The sequence below is a fragment of the Rattus rattus genome, chromosome X (assembly GCF_011064425.1).
Source record: "Rattus rattus isolate New Zealand chromosome X, Rrattus_CSIRO_v1, whole genome shotgun sequence".
Classification (NCBI taxonomy): Eukaryota; Metazoa; Chordata; class Mammalia; order Rodentia; family Muridae; genus Rattus; species Rattus rattus.
In genome coordinates, this window is record NC_046172.1 from 53,217,299 (window position 1) to 53,237,508 (window position 20,210).

General features: G+C 40.5%; 1 protein-coding gene across 1 annotated transcript; it reads left to right on the forward strand.

Moving 5' to 3' along the window:
• Positions 1 to 3,524: 3,524 nt before the first annotated feature.
• LOC116887904 (60S acidic ribosomal protein P1-like) lies at positions 3,525 to 3,875 on the forward strand. Its single transcript, XM_032889378.1, has one exon. The coding sequence runs from the start codon at positions 3,525 to 3,527 to the stop codon at positions 3,873 to 3,875; it is 351 nt and encodes a 116-aa protein (XP_032745269.1).
• Positions 3,876 to 20,210: the final 16,335 nt, after the last annotated feature.

Below are 20,210 nucleotides of genomic sequence, written 5' to 3' on the forward strand. Positions count from 1 at the left end.
TAAGCCTCACATAAATCTATGAGAATAACATTGTTATAAGTCTCTGCCTTAAGATAAAAAATGGAAGGGAATCTCAGATCATTTAAAAACCCTTGGCTAAATTCACTCAGCCAGATCAGTATTCTGGCTGGACTTCAAAGCTCACTATTTTTTCCCAATACACTGTAATAACGTAATGGTTTCTAGCAGTGACTCCTGTACCTTGTCCCAGATCAGAGAGTGCTGCTGAAACACACCATGTGCTGTTTCCCATCCCCCTGAGACCTAAACTAGACATACAGTTCCAGGCCTGGTTCAGCATAACAGGATCTGAATCCTCTTTTGGACTCAGAGGATTGAGGTGGACTACCTCTCCTCACTCCCACCCTCACGCTTTGGTCCATAGTCATTGTACCTAATCAGGTGGGCCCAACTCTCCTGCTACTTGAACTTGCTAATAAGTAGGCTGAGGAAATATGATAAATAGAAGTGAATCGATTGATATGAGTACCTTGATAGTTGGCAAATAATCCTTCTCCCACTCAGACCTTCACCATCAGTTGGAGAATATCCTCAAGAAGAGTTACTTAATTGTAAATCACTTTCATAGCCTCAGCAGGGACAAAGTCTCCTTCTCTGAGACAATTGTTCCTAGTGTGCTTTGGGCTTTCATGCCTTATGTTTTGTTTTTTGTAAGGAGGATGTGCAGGCTGAGCTGTCTTGAGCTCTATGCAGACCAGCCTTGCCTTGAACTCCATAGAGATCGGCCTGCCTTTGCCTCCCAACTGCTGGGATTAAAGATGTTTAGCACCATGCCTGTCTTGTGTGCTTTTGAGAACTCCTTTTGTTCCTTCAGTTTCCTTCTTCTATCGCCATTTCTTGCTACCTGATGCTAGTGCAGTTTCCTTTTCATCCTTCTAACCCACAAAACAGTTCACTGTGCCTTCCCAAGGTCTCCTTGTAGAGCCATCATTGACAGGAAGTACATGGTCTATAGAAAACAGATTCAGATTAAAAGAGGCCAAAAAACCCAGAAAGAAATGAATATCTATCTCTGCGTGTAAACTCACACACTAGTAGGCAAGAAATAGTCATTTTTATATACTTTAAAGTAGCTTAATTATAACTCCTCAAGCTCCTTGTTTGAATGGGAAAACTGAAAATTCCATCTTATTTGTGAATGAGCTTTCTGCACATGTAAGCAGTGGAAACCAAGGAAGTTTATAGTGTCCAGAAATTAAGATAAAGGCTCCTAATTTCAAATCTGATAATCTTATTTTCCATGCCTACAACAAGGAAGGAGAAGGATCTAGAGATTTAAGTTCTGCTTTCCTCTGCTAAGAATTCCTCTAATTCAAACACAGGATCAGTACAACCCCCAGCCACACACACACCACCACCAACAAAAACAACAACACCAACTCAAACACACGATCAGTATAAATCTCCTTCCTCCTACTACCTCCTCCCAAGGTCCCTCTCTCTCCCCCCTTTTCCCTTTAGGGTTTTCAGGCTATTATTGAAAAGGAAGATGATTTTATTGCTTTCAGCTTTCTTTACTGCAAAGTTGTATGGCTGGTGATTTAGATCAATAGTAGAGCACACATTTAGCATGCATGAAGCTCTAGGTTCATCTACATGACTTCTTACCCCAACGTAATAAAAACAAACAAAAATCCTAGTAACCAGTAAGTTTACTAGGTCATCTCTACCTGTAACCCAGCTCTTCAGAGGCAGAGGCAAGAGGATCACTAATTCAAGGCCAGTGTGGACTGTATAGAAAGATCCTGCTTCAAAAGACAAGCAAATGTGAAAACCAAACTGAAGAATAAGAAGCCTATTGAGGGCCTGTTTACTTCTGTTGTATCTGTCCTATGCCTGCTCACCTCCAGGGACACAGGTTACTGGAGAGTTTTCTTCTTACAGAGCTAGAATTGACTTAGCTTAGTCCCTGGGGTCCACATAAATTCTTCTGTTACCAATTCGCCCCCCCCCATTTACAATGTTTCAAAATCTGAAGGCAAAGGTAGTGTTCTTTAGTCCAACAAATATTTAGTGTCTCTGATGTGTCAGATGTTGTTCTAGACTGTGGATGCAGTGATGAAAAGGAACGATAAAATATCTTTCCTTTTGTGAGGGCACAAACCTTCGGCTTGTCAGAGGAAACAATAAATGAAACTAGATGATGAATAGTACAGCCAAGGAAAAGACATGATGATCACCGTTTTAAATAAAATGATCAGCTAAGACTCACTAAGTAGGTCATAGTTGATAGATGAGCTAAGCGCCGTGGTGAGTGCTGATAATGTATTTGAGGAATACAAATGGGTCCAGTGTTGCACAAGCAGAGTGAATAAAGGAACAGTGATGGGGGTAAAAAAATTACAGATGTAATTCTAGAGCTTGGTAATTTAAAAGGGGGTTGTAGATTTTAAAGGCTCTGGCTTTTGGACTGACATGGAAACATTGACATGAACTGACTCATGTCACTTGTCACTTGAAATAGTCTCAGATTAACACCTTTGGTTTTGTCTTGTTCTTCTCGGGCTACTATTATAAGATACCATTAATCAACATATTTGTAAACAACTAAAATGTATTCTTTGCAGTTATAAAGGCTAAACCATCCAAGACCATAGCACCAGCAGCTTTGGTGTGTACGGGGGGTTGACTCGCTTTCTTATGAATGCCACTTGCATAATGTCCTCACACAGAGAGCAAAGGAAAGAGATCCTACCATGCCTCTTTAAAAAAGAGCTAACTCAATTCATGAGGACGGAATACTCCAGACTCAATGACATTCTAATATTTCCATCTTTTAATAGTATTAAACTTAGGACTAGGTTTCAGCCCATAAATTTTAAAGATTTGTAAACACTGAGACCATGGCAAGTTCTTTCCATTTCCCCATGTGGTCCGGGTCTTAGCTTTGCCCCATCTTAGATGCTCCTAGTGTATTGTGGTCTCCTTCCAGTCAATGTAGGTCCACAAACACAGCATGATATCTCAGGGACTACCTAATGTAAACAGAGGTATTTAGAGCCATTGTGTTCCTAGATGTTCTGTTCTTAACAGAACACCATTTCAAAGCTGACTTTAGTTTTTAGTATTGTCAGTGCCTTTATTTGAACTTTATTGACTCACCTCATATGTGGTGATACTCTAGTCTACAAATGTATGTTCAATTGTAGACACTCTTGAACAACTAGATTTCACACTAAGTCTACACTGTGTTAGAGTAAAAGTAAAAATGTGAAAGTTAATGGCAATAATTTTAGGGTGGTTGATTTATATCTATTATCCTTCTCTACTTCTGGCACTTAGATATTTCTCCAAGTAGTTTTTTAATCTTTCCCAAGAAATGTTGTAGGTCATTCAACAGCCTCCTAATCTCAGTTCCAATTAAACATTTGAAGTCAAGAAGTTGGTTAAAGCCTTTCCTCAGCTGCCGCCAAGGTGCTCGGTCCTTCCGAGGAAGTTAAGGCCACGTTAGGGTGAGGCCCTCACTTCATCTGGTGACTAGCACCATGCTGGCAGTCCACAACATGGCTTCTGTCTCCAAGCTCACCTGCATCTACTCCGCCCTCATCCTGCATGACGACGAGCTGACGGTCACGGAGGATAAGATCAATGTCCTCATTAAAGCAGCTGGTGTCAATGTCGAACCTTTCTGGCCTGGCTTGTTTGCAAAGACTCTGGCCAATGTCAACATTGGGAGCCTCATCTACAATGTAGGGGCTGGTGGTCCTGCTCCATCCGCCGCTGCTGCCCTAGCTGAGGAGAAGAAAGTAGAAGCAAAGAAGGAAGAATCTGAGGAATCCGAGGATGACATGGGCTTTGGTCTTTTGACTAAAACTGCTTTTGTTAACATGTCCAATAAAGAGCTGAACCTGTGAGTTAAAAAAAAAAAAGAAGTTGGTTAAAGAACAAAACACACGTAAAGTTGTAAAGGCCACCTCAAAAATAGTTATGTCTATTTATTTTATTACACTAACTGTGAATGTGAGACAAATTTCCTGAGCTCATTTGTCATTATTCATTAAAACACATAAGAGCCTACATAGTATTATAAATTTTCGAGACTGATAGACCTGGATCCTATACATTACTTTAAAACCTACCAATTGCATTACATTGGATAAATTAGGCCTGCTAGCCTCAGTGCCTTAATATATAAAATAGGAAAAATGAGCTACACCTTGTTCGACAGACTAGCAATAATGTCTGTTCAGATTTAAACAAATCTTAGCTATCATTGTAGCTCCCATTGTTGATATATAGGTGGTCTCCTTTTGGCTGTTTTGTAGATATGGACACTACAGTGGGGTGAACCTGATCAAGTTGGCCTCAGCATCTAGGGACGTAAGAATATGGATGCCACATTGAAGTCTACAAATAGATGTTCAACATTCAGTTTCCAACACCAACACTGGTGTCCTGAGTGAAGGTGAGAATGGAGAGTACAAGAGAAGTCAGTGGCAAGTTTTTCTCTTATTGGCAATGAGAAATAACTGGAATAAGGAGAAATACATCTGGAAAGTGGTCTAGACTGCACAATCAAAATTGAAACCGTCATCCAAGAAAGATACTTAACGTGGCATCAGAAGTACAGGGTCACAGAAGAGGCATGTGTAGAAAAGTAGGATAAAATGGGTAGGTGAGAAGGAGATGATAGCGGTGAGAGGGAGGTGTATCTCTGTAGTGGTCAAACAAGGATTTTACTGTAATATATTCTACTGAAAACTCTACCAGAGGACTCCAGCTGGTAAACACCTCCAGCAAAGTAGCTGAATACAAAATTAACTCAAAGAGACCAGTAGCCCTCCTTTATACAAATGATAAATGCACCTAGAAAAAAATTAGGGGAACAACACCAAATTTACATTAACCATGAATAATATAAAATATCTTGGTGTAACTCTAACCAAGGAAGTGAAAGATGTGTATGACAAGAACTTCAACTCCCTGAAGGAAAAAGTTGAAGAAGATCTCAGAAGATGGAAAGATCTCCCAGGCTCATGGATTGGTAGATTAAGATAGTGAAAATGACCATCTTACCAAAAGCAATCTACAGATTGAATGAAATCTCCATCAAAATTCCAACTCAATTCTTCACAGAAATAGAAAGAGTAATTCTCAACTTCATAGTGAATAACAAAAATCCAAGGATAGCAAAAAGCATTCCCAACAATAAAAGTACTGGGGGGATCACCATCCAGCTCTACTACAGAGCAATAGTGATTAAAAACTGTATGGTATTGGTACAGAGATAGGCAGGTAGATCAATGGAATAGAACTGATGACCCAGCAATAAACCCACATACCTCATACCTATGGTCCCTTCACCTTTGACAAAGAAGTCCAAACCATACAATGGAAAAAAGAAACCATCTTCAACAAATGGTACTGTTCTAACTGGATGTCTACATGTAGAAGTATGAAAATAGATCCATATTTATTACCCTTCACAAAACTCAAGTTTAAATGGATCAAAAACCTCAATTTAAAACTATATATACTGACTATTATAGAAGAGACAGTGGGAAATACCCTTGAAAGAATTGGTACAGGAGATAATCTCCTGAACAGAACACCAATGACTCAGGCTCTAAGATCAACAATTGATAAGTGAAACCTCATGAAATGGAAAAGCATCTGTAAGGCAAAACACACTGTCAATAGGATAAAATGGAAGCCTACAGATCAGAAAAAGATCTTCATCAGCCCTACATCTGGCAGAGAGCTAATATACAACATTTATTAAGAACTCAAGAAGTTAGGCATCAACAGTCCAAATATCCCAAATAAAATATGGGGTAGAGAACTAACCAGAATTTTCAACAGATGAATCTCAAATAGCTGACAAGCACTTAAAGCAATTTTCAAAGACCTTAGTCATTCGGGAAATGCATATCAAAACAACGCTGAGCACCCATCAGAATGAGTAAGAGCAACAGTGCATGCTGGGGAGGATGTGGAACAAAGGGGAACACTCCTCCACTGCTGGTGGGAGAGCAAACTTGTACAGTCACTCTGGAAATTAATTTGGTGGTTTCTCAGAAAACAGAATAGTTCTCAGGTATACCACTCCTGGACATATACCCAAAAGATGCTCTACCATCCCACAGGGACACTTGCTCAACTATGATCATAGTAGATTTATTTGTACTAGCCAGAAACTGGAAACAACCTAGATGCTCCTCAACTTAAGGATGGATAAAGAAAATGTGGTACATCTTCTGTCCAACTATTAAAAACAAAGACATCATACATTTTGCTGGCAAATGGACAGAACTTGAGAATATCATCCTGAGTGAGGTAATCCAATTCCAAAAGGAGATGCATGGTATGTACTCACTGTTAAGTGGATATTGGCCATAAAACACAGGATATCCACGCTACACTTCATAGACACAAAGAAGCTAAACAAGATGGAAGGCCCAAGCAAGGATGCTTGAATCTCACTTAAAAGGGGGAATAAAATAGTCACAAGAGACAGATGGAGGGAGGGAACTGGGAGTGAGGGGGATGGGATGGGCAATGATGAGTCTTGGACTAGGTGTGGAGAGGGACAGGAAAGATGGATAGACAGCATAAGAATGAATGGAAATCTGCTACTGATAGGAGTGGGGAGGTAGGGAGCATCTCTAGAATGAGGCAGAGACCTGGTATTAAGGAATTACCAAAAATCAATAGGGACGACTGTAACTGTGACCGGGGATATGGAACCAGAAGAGTCCACTTCCTACAGCCAGGAAGGAACCCAAGGACACCAACCCAGCCACAAAACTTTTGATGCCCAAATTTATCCTGTCTACAAGAAATTCAGGGACAGTGAGTGGAGCAGAGACTGAGAGAATGGCCAAACAATAACTGGTCCAACTTGAGACCCATCCCATGGGCAAGCACCAATCCCTGAAACTGTTAATGATACTGTTATGCTTGTAGACAGGTGTCTAACATAGCTGTTCTCAGAGAGGCTCCACCCAGCAGCTGACTCAGAGGGATGCAGATATCTACAAGTGAAACAGTTGGTAGAGCTTAGGGACTCTTATTGAAGGGAGTCTGGGTGCGGGGGATTGCAAGCCCCAAATGGGGTAGTAAGTCTACAGGAAGATCAACAGAGTCAGCTAACCTGGGACTCTTGGGGCTCTCAGAGACTGATCCATCAACCAAAGGTCATACATGGGCTGGACCTAGGCCTCCCCCTACATATGTAACAGACATGTAGCTCACTCTTCATGTGGATCCTGAACAACTGGAAGAGAGGCTATCCTAAAGCTGTTGTCTGTCTGCGGACTATGTTCTTCTAGCCGGGCTACCTTGTCTGTTCCAGTGGGAGAAGAGGCACCTAGCCTCACAGAGACTTGATGTACCAGGGTAGGGGGATCCCTAGGGAGGGGCTCAACAGCTCAGAGGAGAAGGGGATGGAGGATGGGGGTGACCAGGAGTGGGGAAGGAGTGGGATGTAGAGCGAATAAATAAAAGATGACTTCTTCACTTAAAAAATGAAGTTCAGGTCAAGACTTCTTTTAGCCTTGCTGGGATGTGGGCTTGCTGGCTGCTGTAGCTACTCTGGAATGGCTACTTTTCTGCCTTGAGGGTTTACAAAGTATACAAAGTTTATAAAGGGAAAGGAAAACAATTCCCTGCCACTTGAGTCATGAATAGCCAACACCAAATGCGGTCAACAATAAGTCCTAAGGAAGTTGCCCTCATTGTTCTGAAAATAGAGTCTTTTCACAGATACTGTCCATTTGTTACTTTTGGTACTCCCCTCATTCATTTGATCCTTGGCCTCATCATCTATCAAGTAAGAATATATATATATAACTGCCCTGTCCTTTTCCTGTGAAATGAATATAAAGACTTTTGAAAATTGTAAACAAAGACATCAGAAAAAATGTCGTTAGAGCTATACTTTGACTGTCAAGGAGCAAGGGGTATTTTCCAAACAACAAAAACCGCACAAATTTGAGGTAAGACGTAAGATTTTAAGAGGTCATCACTTACAGTTCTGCAACATAGGTCATGGTGAGAAGTACCTAATAGTACCCTCTCCCCTCAGGATTAAGGAAGTTTTTGATATAATATTTAATTTTTCATTTATGAAATCACAGATTTCTTTGTCTCCTGGGAGCTTACTGGGGAAAGATTCTGTTACTGATTTTAAATATTTTCTTAACAAGTTTGAAAGTCCTTTATCATACCATATGTCTCCTCATATTAGATATGACTTATATAAGTTATAAATATTGCTGATGCCAAAAAGTGCAGCCTGGTATGGCCGTTCCCTGAGAGGTTCTACCAGCAGCAATAGCTGCTAGAGGTAACTGAACTTCTAATAATGTTGGAGAGCAAAGTACGCTGTAAACAAGAAACGTCAGAAGAGAAAATACACAAGGCATTTGTTCCCTTGAAAATCTGAAGCAGATAGCAATTTGTTAGTTTTTTTTCCTGAGGGCTAAAAGAGAGAGAAAATAAAATCCAGTGATGCGAGAAGAATGGAAGACTTGCTCTTGAGTTTATTGCAGGCTAGTTCCATACCATTTGTCTTTTTTATATGCATATCATATCTTGACAATAGTCCTTTGTTCTTTCATCCCTTTATTGAAAATAGGTTCTATTTTCGTACAACCTATCCTGATTACAATTTTCCCTCCCTCTACTCCTTCCAGTTTCTCCCCACCTCTTCTCCCGTCTGGATCTATTCCCTTTGCATCTCTCATTAGAAAAGGAAAGATTTCTGAGAAATACCAACAGAACATAACAAAGCAAATAAGACAAAATAAAAGTCATCACATTGAAGTTAGAAAGGGGAAACAATTAGAAGTAAAAAGAATCCTAAGACCTGGTAGAATAATCAGAGACCCATACATTGGCAACTCAGGGGTCCCACAAAAACACTAAACTGAAAACCATACAGAGAGAGAGAGAGAGAGAGAGAGAGAGAGAGAGAGAGAGAGAGAGAAAGGACCTAGTGTAGACCCAAGTCTGTCCTGTGTGTGCTGCCTCAATTTTCTGTGAGTTCATATTATAAACTTTGCTCAGTTGATTTAGAGGGCCTTGTTTTCTTGATACCTTCCATCCCCTCTGGATCTTAAACTCTGTTTCCTCTTCTTCAGGGTTCCCTGAGCTCTAAGGGGTAGGGATTTAATTGAGGCATCCCATCTAGAGCTATGCATCACAAAACACTCTCTCTCTCTCTCTCTCTCTCTCTCTCTCTCTCTCTCTCTCTCTCTCTCTCTTTTCTCTCTCTCTGTAATGTTGGGCTGGGTGTCTTTGTATTTATTCCCACCTTCTGCAGGAGGAAACTTCTCTGATGATTCCTGAATACAGCACTGATCTATGAGTACAGCGGAATATCATTAGGAGTTATTTTATCAGTATTTTTAAGACCAGTAATATTTGGATTTTCCCTTAGGTTCCTGGGAAATGTAGTCTCTGATTCTTGATCACTCAAGCAGTTGCAGGGTCTGGATTCCACCTAGTGGAGTAGTCCTTAACTTAAATCCAATATTGGCACAAGTTTTATGCCACCATTGCCCTAGCATATTTTATAGGCAGGACAGCATGTAGATCAAAGGTTTGTGGCTGTTACTAATGTTTCTCTTTTAGAACCCTCCTGAGTACTTTCCTACACCAAAGACACAAGAACACAGTGTCTATGTCTCCATGGTCATTGACTTTTGTGAGTGTTGTCTTCAGCAATAGAGCCTTGTTGTCAGTTTGTGAAAAGCAACAGCCTGGGGATCTCCATGGGACTCCTTTGGCCAATAACTTAATTGAGTGCAACCCAGACCTAGTACTAGAAGCTTCCCGGTTGGGGTGCAAGTTATGATCAGTTCCCCATTATTTGGAAACCTTATTAGAATAACGTTCATGTATTATGAAGTTTTCACTGCACTTGGTTTCCATATGGCCCTTCAAATGCCCCTCAATTCTACCTGTCTCTCCCTTCATTCCCTCCCTCAGATACCCCTTCTGTCCCCATTTGATCATCCTGTCTTAGTACCCCACCCCACCACCAGTGTACCCATAAAATATATTATATTTCCCCTCATAAGGAAATCCATGTTCCCTCCTTAATCCTTTCCTCTACACCTAACTTCTCTGAGTCTACAGAATGTAGCTTTGATTGATTGATTGATTGTTGTGTGTGTGTGTGTGTGTGTGTGTGTGTGTGTGTGTGTGTGTGTGAGATTACATACCGTATTTATTTTTCTTAGTCTGGGTTACCTCACACAGAATGATTTTCTTACTTCCATCCATTTGTCTGCAAATTTCATGATATCACTTTTTTAACAAATGAGCAATACTCTATTGTGGAAATGAACATTTTCTTTATTCATTCTTCTGTTGAGGGACAGCTAGGTAGTTTCCAATTCCTGGCTATTATGAGTAGAGCAGCAATGAATACAATTGAGGAAGTGTCCTTATGGTAGAATGAAGATCCCTCTGGATGTATTGTTGACAAACATTTTTAAAATGTTCAACACCATTAGCCATTAAGGAAATGCAAAATAAAACTACATTGAAATGTTATCACATCCTAGACAGAATGGCCAATTAATAAAAAAAAAAAGATAGGGTATTATTGGAATAACAGAATGCCAGGCTTTATTCTGCTCTTGTTTGCCTTGGGAACTAGAACAAAAAAGAAATTTTTAATAAAAACTTTTTTCTAAGTAGCCATTACAATAAATCTTAAATCTGTATCAAATTATTAATTTAAATTTGTTTAGAAAACTTGTGTGGTTTTGGGAGTTGTATTTGGTCGCACATGGTGTCTAATTTGGGCACTGTCTCTCCCCAATCATGTGATGACTCCATTTAAATTCCTTTTATATATATGTATATATTTCAGGAAGCTTCTAGATTAGTGTCTCCATATGACTTTTCAAAAGGCCTTTAGTCATCAGAAAATTACACATAGTACCACCTGAGGACCCAGCTATACCACTCCTAAGCATATACCCAAATGGTGCTCCAGCATTAACAAGGACAATAACAAGGACACATGCTCCACTATGTTTATAGCAGCCTTATTTATAATAGCCAGAAGCTGGAAAGAACCCAGATGCCCTTCAACAGAGGAGTGGATACAGAAAATGTGGTACATCTACACGATGGAATATTACTCAGCTATCAAAAACAATGACTTCATGAAATTCTTAGGCAAATGGATGGAACTAGAAAATATCATCCTGGGTAAGGTAACCCAATCACAAAAAGCACACATGGTATGCACTCACTGATAAGTGGATTTTACCCCAATAGCTTGAATTACACAAGATACAATCCACAGACCACATGAAGCTCAAGAAGTACAGCCAAAGTCCAAATGCTTCAGTTCTTCTTAGAAGGGGGAACAAAAATATTCACAGGAGGAAATATGGAAACAAACTTTGGAGCACAGACTCAAGGAAAGGGCAACTAGAGCCTGCCCCACCTGAGGATCCAGCCCCATACACAGCCACCAAACCCAGACAATATTGCTGATGCCAAGACATGCATGCTGACAGGAGCCTGATATAGCTGTTTTCTATGAGGCTCAGCCAGAGCATGACAAATACAGAGGCTAATGCTCGCAGCCAACCATTGAACCCAGAACGGTGTCACCATTGGAAAAGTTAGAGAAAGGTTTAAAGGAGCTGAAGGGGTTTGCAGCCACATAAGAACAACAATGTCAACCAACCAGAGCTCCTAGGGACTAAACCACTACCCAAAGAGTACACATGGACAGACCCATGGCTCCAGCTGCATATGTAGCAGAGGATGCCTTGTTGAACACCAATGGGAGGAAAAACCCTTGGTCCTGCCAAGGCTCAAGCCCCCAGTGTAAGGGCATATTAGGGCAGGGAGGCGGGAAGTGGTGGGTTTATGGGTGGGGGACACCCTCATAAAAGAAGGGGGAGGGAGGATGGGATAGGGTGTTTATGGATTGGAAACGAGAAAAGGGATAACATTTGAAATATAAATAAAAATTATCAATAAAAACGAAACAAAACAAAAAGGCCTTTAGTGTTAGTAATCCCTCTATATTCCTGCCCTTCCATCCCCCTTCACTTAATCTCCCTATTCTACTTTTCCTTTATCTGTCTGTGGCACTATATTGTAGTTCCTCTTACGTGGAAGAGCCTCTCAGGTGTTGGGGATTTAGCTCAGTGGTAGAGTGCTTGCCTAGCAAGCGCAAGGCCTTGGGTTCGGTCTTCAGCTCCGGGGAAAAAAAAAAAACAAACAAAAAAACAAAAAAAAAACGTGGAAGAGCCTCTCCTCGCCCTGTTCCACCTATGGATATTCTAAATGAAAGGCACATTTCTAAAGCTTAAAAGCTAAATTACATCTAAAAGAAAACATACTTTTTTCTGATTTTGAGTTACCTCACTCAATTGTTCTTTCTAGCTCCATCTATTGTGAATCTCATAATTTCATTTTTATTAACAGATGAATAATTTTCATCATGTAAAATGTACCACATATTTATTATCCATTCATCAATTGATGGATATTTAGGCTTTTACTAATTTCTGGCTATTATGAATATAGCAGCAATGAATGTGGATGGGCAAGTGTCTTTGTGGTAAGTTGTAGAATCCTTTGAGTATATGCCCAAGAGTGGTATAGCTGGATCTTGTCGTAGATTGATTTTTATCTTTCTGAAGAACGTCCACACTGATTTCCATAGTGATTACACCAATTTCCACTCCCACGAGTACTGAAAAATGTTCCCTTTTCCCCACATCCTCACCAGCATGTCCTGTTATTTGCTTTATTAATTTTGGCCATTCTGGCTATGGTAAGATAAAATTTCAAAGTAATTTTAATTTTTATTTTCCTGATACCTAAGGATGTTGAAAATGTTTAAATACTTGTCAGTCATTTATGTTTCATCTTCTGAGAATTTTGTTTAGTTCTATATTCCATTTTAATTAGGTTATTTGATTTCTTGATGATCATTTTATAAATTCTTTTTGTATTCTAGATATTAACCCTTTATCAGATGTATAGTTTGTAAAAATGGTTTTTTTTTTATTTTTGAATTCTTTTATTTACATTTCAAATGCTATACCTTTTAACATTTCCTGTCCATAAAACCCCATCTCATGCCCCATCCCCCTTTTTCTATGAGTGTGTTACCCCACTCTGCCTACCCGCCCTGACATTCCCCTACACTGGGTGGGTCCAGCCTTGGCAGGGTCAAGGGCTTCTTCTCCCATTTGGGCCCAACAAGACCATCCTCTGCTACACATGCAGCTGGAGCCATAGGGCTGTCCATGTATACTCATTGGATGGTACTTTAGTCCCTAGGAGCTCTGGTTGGTTGGTATTGTTGTCCCTTAAGGGGTTACAAACCCCTTCATCTCCTTCAATCCTTTCTCCAACTCCTCTAATGGGGAACCCACTCTCAGTTCAAGGTTGAGCTATGAGCATTTGTCTCTGTATTTGTCATGCTCTGGCAGAACCTCTCAGGAGAAAGTTCTATCAGGCTCCTGTCAACATGCACTGCTTGGCATCAGCAATATTGTCTGGGTTTGGTGGGTTGTATGTATATGGGCTGGATCCCCAGGTGGAGCAGGCTCTGAATGGCCAAAAAATGGTTTTCTTTTTTTTTTTTCAGTTAAGCAAAAATAGTTTATTGAATGCACACCTACTACTGGTCAGACCAGGGACATAGCTCAGAACTATGACAATGGGTATCTCTATCAGCTTATAAAGGAAACAGAGAGAGAGAGAGAGAGAGAGAGAGAGAGAGAGAGAGAGAGAGAGAGAGAGAGAGAGAGAGAGACCGAGACCACAATGAGCTCATATGCAGGCACGGGAAGTACCACTCACTGGTCAGCTCTTATTCAAGATATTTTACACATAACAGTTCATATTGACATAAAGCTTTGTGGAATGTCTTAAGACTAGCAAACTTCACACAGAACAGACGGAACAAAATGGTGTGTGATCAGCATGTCCTTGGTCTGAGCCAAGTCACTTCTCTGTGTCAGTGACTGGTAGGCAAGTTACAACAACAGTATGAAATAGCTGGCAGACATGGAACAAAATGGTGACAGCTATTGGGGGTAGGGAGTGTCAGACCATAACAGGCAGCACACACCTGTACCCACTGAGCCATCTCTGCTGTCTAGGGATTGATTGAGTCTTTAAGTTGGGCTTCCATAATACAATCAGACAACCTAAGCAGAAAATGGATGTGGAATATCACAGCAGATTACACAGAGGAAAACGCAGAGATCAGGGCAGAGTAGAGTTGCAACTCTTTCTTCGAAGGTCACCCTGGGCTCTGAGGTCCCAGGTGTTGGTGGCCTTCCTATCTTTTCTACACTTTTCTCTCATTATCAGCTTTCTCTGCACCTGGGTTGGTATCCGTCTCAGTCTGATAAGTTTTTCATTCCTCTCTCAAACACTTGGACTTAGGGTCTGATACATAACAAACCAGCCATTAGCAATGTTTCCCTCTTGAGCTATTTACAGTGTGTATGTACAGATTTTTTCCCCTAATAGAAAGTTCAAATGTACTCTTTTAAATATATGTGTGTGTGTGTGTGTGTGTGTGTGTGTGTGTGTGTGTGTGTGTGTGTGTGTGTGTGTGTGTGTGTATGGGGGGGCAGGTGCTTACAGTGGTTAGAAGAGGGTGCCAGATCCCCTAGAGCTGGAATTACAGGTGGTTGTGTTTCTGACAAAGGTATTAGGAATTGAACTAGATCTTCTACAGGAATGCCTATGCTATAAACTGATGAGCCACCTGTGAATCCTACAAATGTGCTTGGTTTAGTCTCTGTTCTATTGCTTTGAAGAGACACCTTGACCACAGTAACTAACTCTTAATTAAAAAAAAAAACATTTATTTGGGGCTTGCTTACAGTTTCAGAGGCTTAATCCACTATCATCATGTCAGGGAACATGGTGGCATGCGTGGTGCTAGAGCAGTAGCTGAGAGCTATCTTCTGACCCACAGGACAAGAAGTATGGAGGGAGGACAGCGAAGGCTGACATGGGCTTTTGAAACCTCAAAATCCAGTTCCCAGTGACATACTTCCTCCAACAATCTTACACCTCCTAATTATTTTGATCATTAAATAATGCCACTCTCTGGTGACTAAGCATTCAAATATAGGAGCCTATGGGGAGGCATTCTTATTCAAATTACCTCAGTATCCTTATAGTTCAGAATATTTAGGTCCCCTATTCACTGTGTAGCTTATATTGTGCTAGGAATTGCGCAAGCCTTTTATGTATGACAAGCACTCTACATGGATCTACATCAAGCCCCCCCACCCTCACTATGTGTATCTTTAGCATAGTTTTCCATTTAAAGTCAAGGATTTGGGGGTTGAGGGACCACTCCATCAATCAAGTTTTGGCCCCATGAGCATGAAGACCAGAGTTCCAGCTCGTGAACTTGTGTTAAAATACTTGGCTTGGTGGCATGCACTAATTCTATGGAAGTAGAGAAAAGAAGATTCCTGGGGCTTGCTGGCCAGCTAGTCTAGCCTAAGTGGTGAGCTCTAAGTGGATGCAGGACTCTGCCTTGGGAGATAGATGGTCTTTCTCAGGAACACACACACACAAGAACATTAAACAAAACAAAAATCAAAATTGACAACCATCTTTCACGGGGATGCTCTGTAGTTCAAAGGTGGAAGTTGCCAAGTATGTTTACTACATGCTATAGGTCCAGCACCACAGCCTGGCTCATTCTGATGTTAGCATGATCAGAGCACTCAGGTTACTCCACAGTGAACATTGCAAGAGACTATCACACTATATATCACTAGCCTGGGCAGAGCTCAAAATTCAAACATAGAAGTATGTTTCTGGAAAGTTGAAAAATTTTAAAGAGAAGCATCAGAACTTAAAAACCATCTCTATTGGCTGCTTATACTCAAACTAATCAGACATGTTTAAACAATTCTGAATTATTTGTGGATAGCTTTAAAGTGCTAGGTTCTAGGTTGCTAAGACACAGGCAGTTTCTCACTATGTACCTTAACTGGCCATCATTACCTGACCTGTAGAGAAAGCCAATGATATTCTAGGATAGGTTCTGGAGGCCCATCTTGGAAAGTATGTAGTTACCTTTTATATCACCTTCGTAAAATAAAAGCAACATAATATGGGCTCCTGATGTAGAAAGGACAGCAGACAATCATGGTGCAAGGCTCTGGTGGGTAGGCAGCTCTGTCCATATTAGTGGGAACATGATATGCTTCTTCATGTCCTGATAGTCCAGGAAGCAGAGTTTGTGTGAAAACCAGATCCCCTGCTCACAGCAAGGCCTAAGGTTCTACAAACTTCCAAGACAGTGCCACCTGCTGGGAACCAAACATTCAAAACCATCTGTCTCTTGGAGGTAGTTAGACATGGTGATAGTGTTGGTGAAGTTCAGTCTCTGGTGTACTTCACCATAGACCTCCTGTCTGGATAGACATACATCAAGCTGCCTCTGTTTCTATACTCAGATGAGCTTGAATTTTCAGTAAAATGGTTTTCTATTCTGTAGACTACCTCTTCTCTCAGATATATATCCTTTGCTGTTCAGATCCTTTTCAGTTTCATGTGGTTCCATTAATTAATTTTTCTTTAAGATGCCTGTACTGTTTAGGGTTTATTCAGAAAGTGTTTCCTGTACTAATGAGTTCAATCATATGGTACTCTCTGGAAGAACAGTCAGTACCCTTTACAGCTGAGCCTTTCTTTGCTTGTATTTCATTTTTTATTATTATTAACTTGAGTATTTCTTATATACATTTCGAGTGTTATTCCTTTCCGGTTTCCGGGCAAACATCCCCTCCCCCTCCCCTTTTTATGGGTGTTTCCTTCCCATCCTCCCCCCCCCTTGCCGCCCTCCCCCAACAATCTAGTTCACTGGGGGTTGAGTCTTAGCAGGACCCAGGGCTTTCGCTTCCACTGGTGCTCTTACTAGAATATTCATTGCTACCTATGAGGTCAGAGTCCAGGGTCAGTCCATGTATAGTCATTAGGTAGTGGCTTAGTCCCTGGAAGCTCTGGTTGCTTGGCATTGTTGTACATATGGGGTCTCGAGCCCCTTCAAGCTCTTCCAGTTCTTTCTCTGATTCCTTCAACGGGGGTCCTATTCTCAATTCAGTGGTTTGCTGCTGGCATACGCCTCTGTGTTTGCTGTATTCTGGCTGTGTCTCTCGGGAGAGATCTACATCCGGCTCCTGTTGGCCTGCACTTCTTTGCTTCATCCATCTTGTCTAATTGGATGGCTGTATATGCATGAGCCACATGTGGGGCAGGTTCTGAATGGGTGTTCCTTCTGTGTCTGTTTTAATCTTTTGCCTCTCTCTTCCCTGCCAAGGGTATTCTTGTTCCCCCCAAAGAAGGAGTGAAGCATTCACATTTTGATCATCCGTCTTGAGTTTCATTTGTTCTAGGCATCTAGGGTAATTCAAGCATTTGGGCTAATTGCCACTTATCAATGAGTGCATACCATGTGTGTTTTTCTGTGATTGGGTTACCTCACTCAGGATGATATTTTCCAGTTCCGACCATTTGCCTACGAATTTCATAAAGTCATTGTTTTTGATAGCTGAGTAATATTCCATGGTGTAGATGTACCACATTTTCTGTATCCATTCCTCTGTTGAAGGGCATCTGGGTTCTTTCCAGCTTCTGGCTATTATAAATAAGGCTGCGATGAACATAGTGGAGCACGTGTCTTTTTTATATGTTGGGGCATCTTTTTGGTATATGCCCAAGAAAGGTATAGCTGGATCCTCAGGTAGTTCAATGTCCAATTTTCTGAAGAACCTCCAGACTGATTTCCAGAATGGTTGTACCAGTCTGCAACCCCACCAACAATGGAGGAGTGTTCCTCTTTCTCCACAACCTCCCCAGCATCTGCTGTCACCTGAGTTTTTGATCTTAGCCATTCTCACTGGTGTGAGGTGAAATCTCAGGGTTGTTTTGATTTGCATTTCCCCTTATGACTAAAGATGTTGAACATTTCTTTATTTTCTCAGCCATTCGGGCATTCCTCAGCTGTGAATTCTTTGTTTAGCTCTGAACCCATTTTTTTAATAGGGTTATTTGTCTCCCTGGGTCTAACTTCTTGAGTTCTTTGTATATTTTGGATATAAGGCCTCTATCAGTTTTTAGGATTGGTAAAGATCTTTTCCCAATCTGTTGGTTGCCGTTCTGTCCCAACCACAGTGTCCTTTGCCTTACAGAAGCTTTGTAGTTTTATGAGATCCCATTTGTCGATTCTTGATCTTAGAGCATAAGCCATTGGTGTTTTGTTCAGGAAATTTTTCCAGTGCCCATGTGTTCCAGATGCTTCCTAGTTTTTCTTCTATTAGTTTGAGGTATCTGGTTTGATGTGGAGGTCCTTGATCCACTTGGACTTAAGCTTTGTACAGGGTGATAAGCATGGATCGATCTGCATTCTTCTACATGTTGACCTCCAGTTGAACCAGCACCATTTGCTGAAAATGCTATCTTTTTCCATTGGATGGTTTTGGCTCCTTTGTCAAAATCAAGTAGTGCCCATAGGTGTGTGGGTTCATTTCTGGGTCTTCAATTCTGTTCCATTGGTCTATCTGTCTGTCTCTGTACCAATACCATGCAGTTTTTATCACTATTGCTCTGTAATACTGCTTGAGGTCAGGGATAGTGATTCCCCCTGAAGTCCTTTCATTGATAAGGATAGTTTTAGCTATCCTGGGTTTTTTGTTATTCCAGATGAATTTGCAAATTGCTCTGTCTAACTCTTTGAAGAATTGGATTGGAATTTTGATGGGGATTACATTGAATCTGTAGATCGCTTTTGGTAAAATGGCCATTTTTACTATGTTAATCTGGCCAATCCATGAGCATGGGAGATCTTTCCATCTTCTGAGGACTTTTTCAATTTCTTTCTTCAGAGTCTTGAAGTTCTTATTGTACAGATCTTTTACTTGCTTGGTTAAAGTCACACCGAGGTACTTTATATTATTTGGGTCTATTATGAAGGGTGTCGTTTCCCTAATTTCTTTCTCGGCTTGTTTCTCTTTTGTGTAGAGGAAGGCTACTGATTTATTTGAGTTAATTTTATACCCAGCCACTTTGCTGAAGTTGTTTATCAGCTTTTAGTAGTTCTCTGGTGGAACTTTTTTGGGATCACTTAAATATACTATCATATCATCTGCAAATAGTGATATTTTTGACTTTTCTTTTTTGATCTGTATTCCCTTGACCTCCTTTTTTTGTCTGATTGTTCTGGCTAGAACTTCAAGAACTATATTGAATAAGTAGGGAGAGAAGGGGCAGCCTTGTCTAGTCCCCTGATTTTAGTGATTGCTTCAAGTTTCTTCCATTTAGTTTAATGTTAGCAACTGGTTTGCTGTATATGGCTTTTACTATGTTTAGGTATGGGCCTTGAATTCCTATTCTTTCCAGGACTTTTATCATGAAGGGGTGTTGAATTTTGTCAAATGCTTTCTCAGCATCTAATGAAATGATCATGTGGTTTTGTTCTTTCAGTTTGTTTATATAATGGATCACGTTGATGGTTTTTCCAGATATTAAACCATCCCTGCATGCCTGGGATGAAGTTTACTTGATCATTCTGGATGATTGTTTTGATGTGCTTTTGGATTCATTTGCCAGAATTTTATTGAGTATTTTTGCATCGATATTCATAAGGGAAATTGGTCCAAATTCTCTTCTTTGTTGGGTTTTGTGTGGTTTAGGTATAAGAGTAATTGTGGCTTCAAAGGAATTCGTAGTGCTCCATCTGTTTCAATTTTTGTGGAATAGTTTGGATAATATTGGTATGAGGTCTTCTATGAAGGTCTGATAGAATTCTGCACTAAACCCTGTCTGGACCTGAGCTTTTTGGTTGGAGACCTTAATGACTGCTTCTATTTTAGGGAGTTATGGGTTGTTTAAATGGTTTATCTGTTCCTGATTTAACTTTTGGTACCTGGTATCTGTCTCAGGAAATTGTCCATTTCCTGCAGATTTTCAAGTTTTGTTGAATATAGGCTTTTATAGTAAGATCTGATGATTTTTTTGAATTTCCTCTGAATCTGTAGTTATATCTCCCCTTTTCATTTCTGATTTTGTTAATTTGGATACACTCTCTGTGTCCTTTCGTTAGTCTGGCTAAGGGTTTATCTATCTTGTTGATTTTCTCAAAGAACCAACTTTTGGTTCTGTTGATTCTTTCTATGGTCCTTTTTGTTTCTACTTGGTTGATTTCAACTCTGAGTTTG

Coding starts and splice junctions, on each gene's coding strand:
- LOC116887904 (XM_032889378.1), top strand. CDS start 3,525: ATGGCTTCTGTCTCCAAGCTCACCTGCATCTACTCCGCCCTCATCCTG.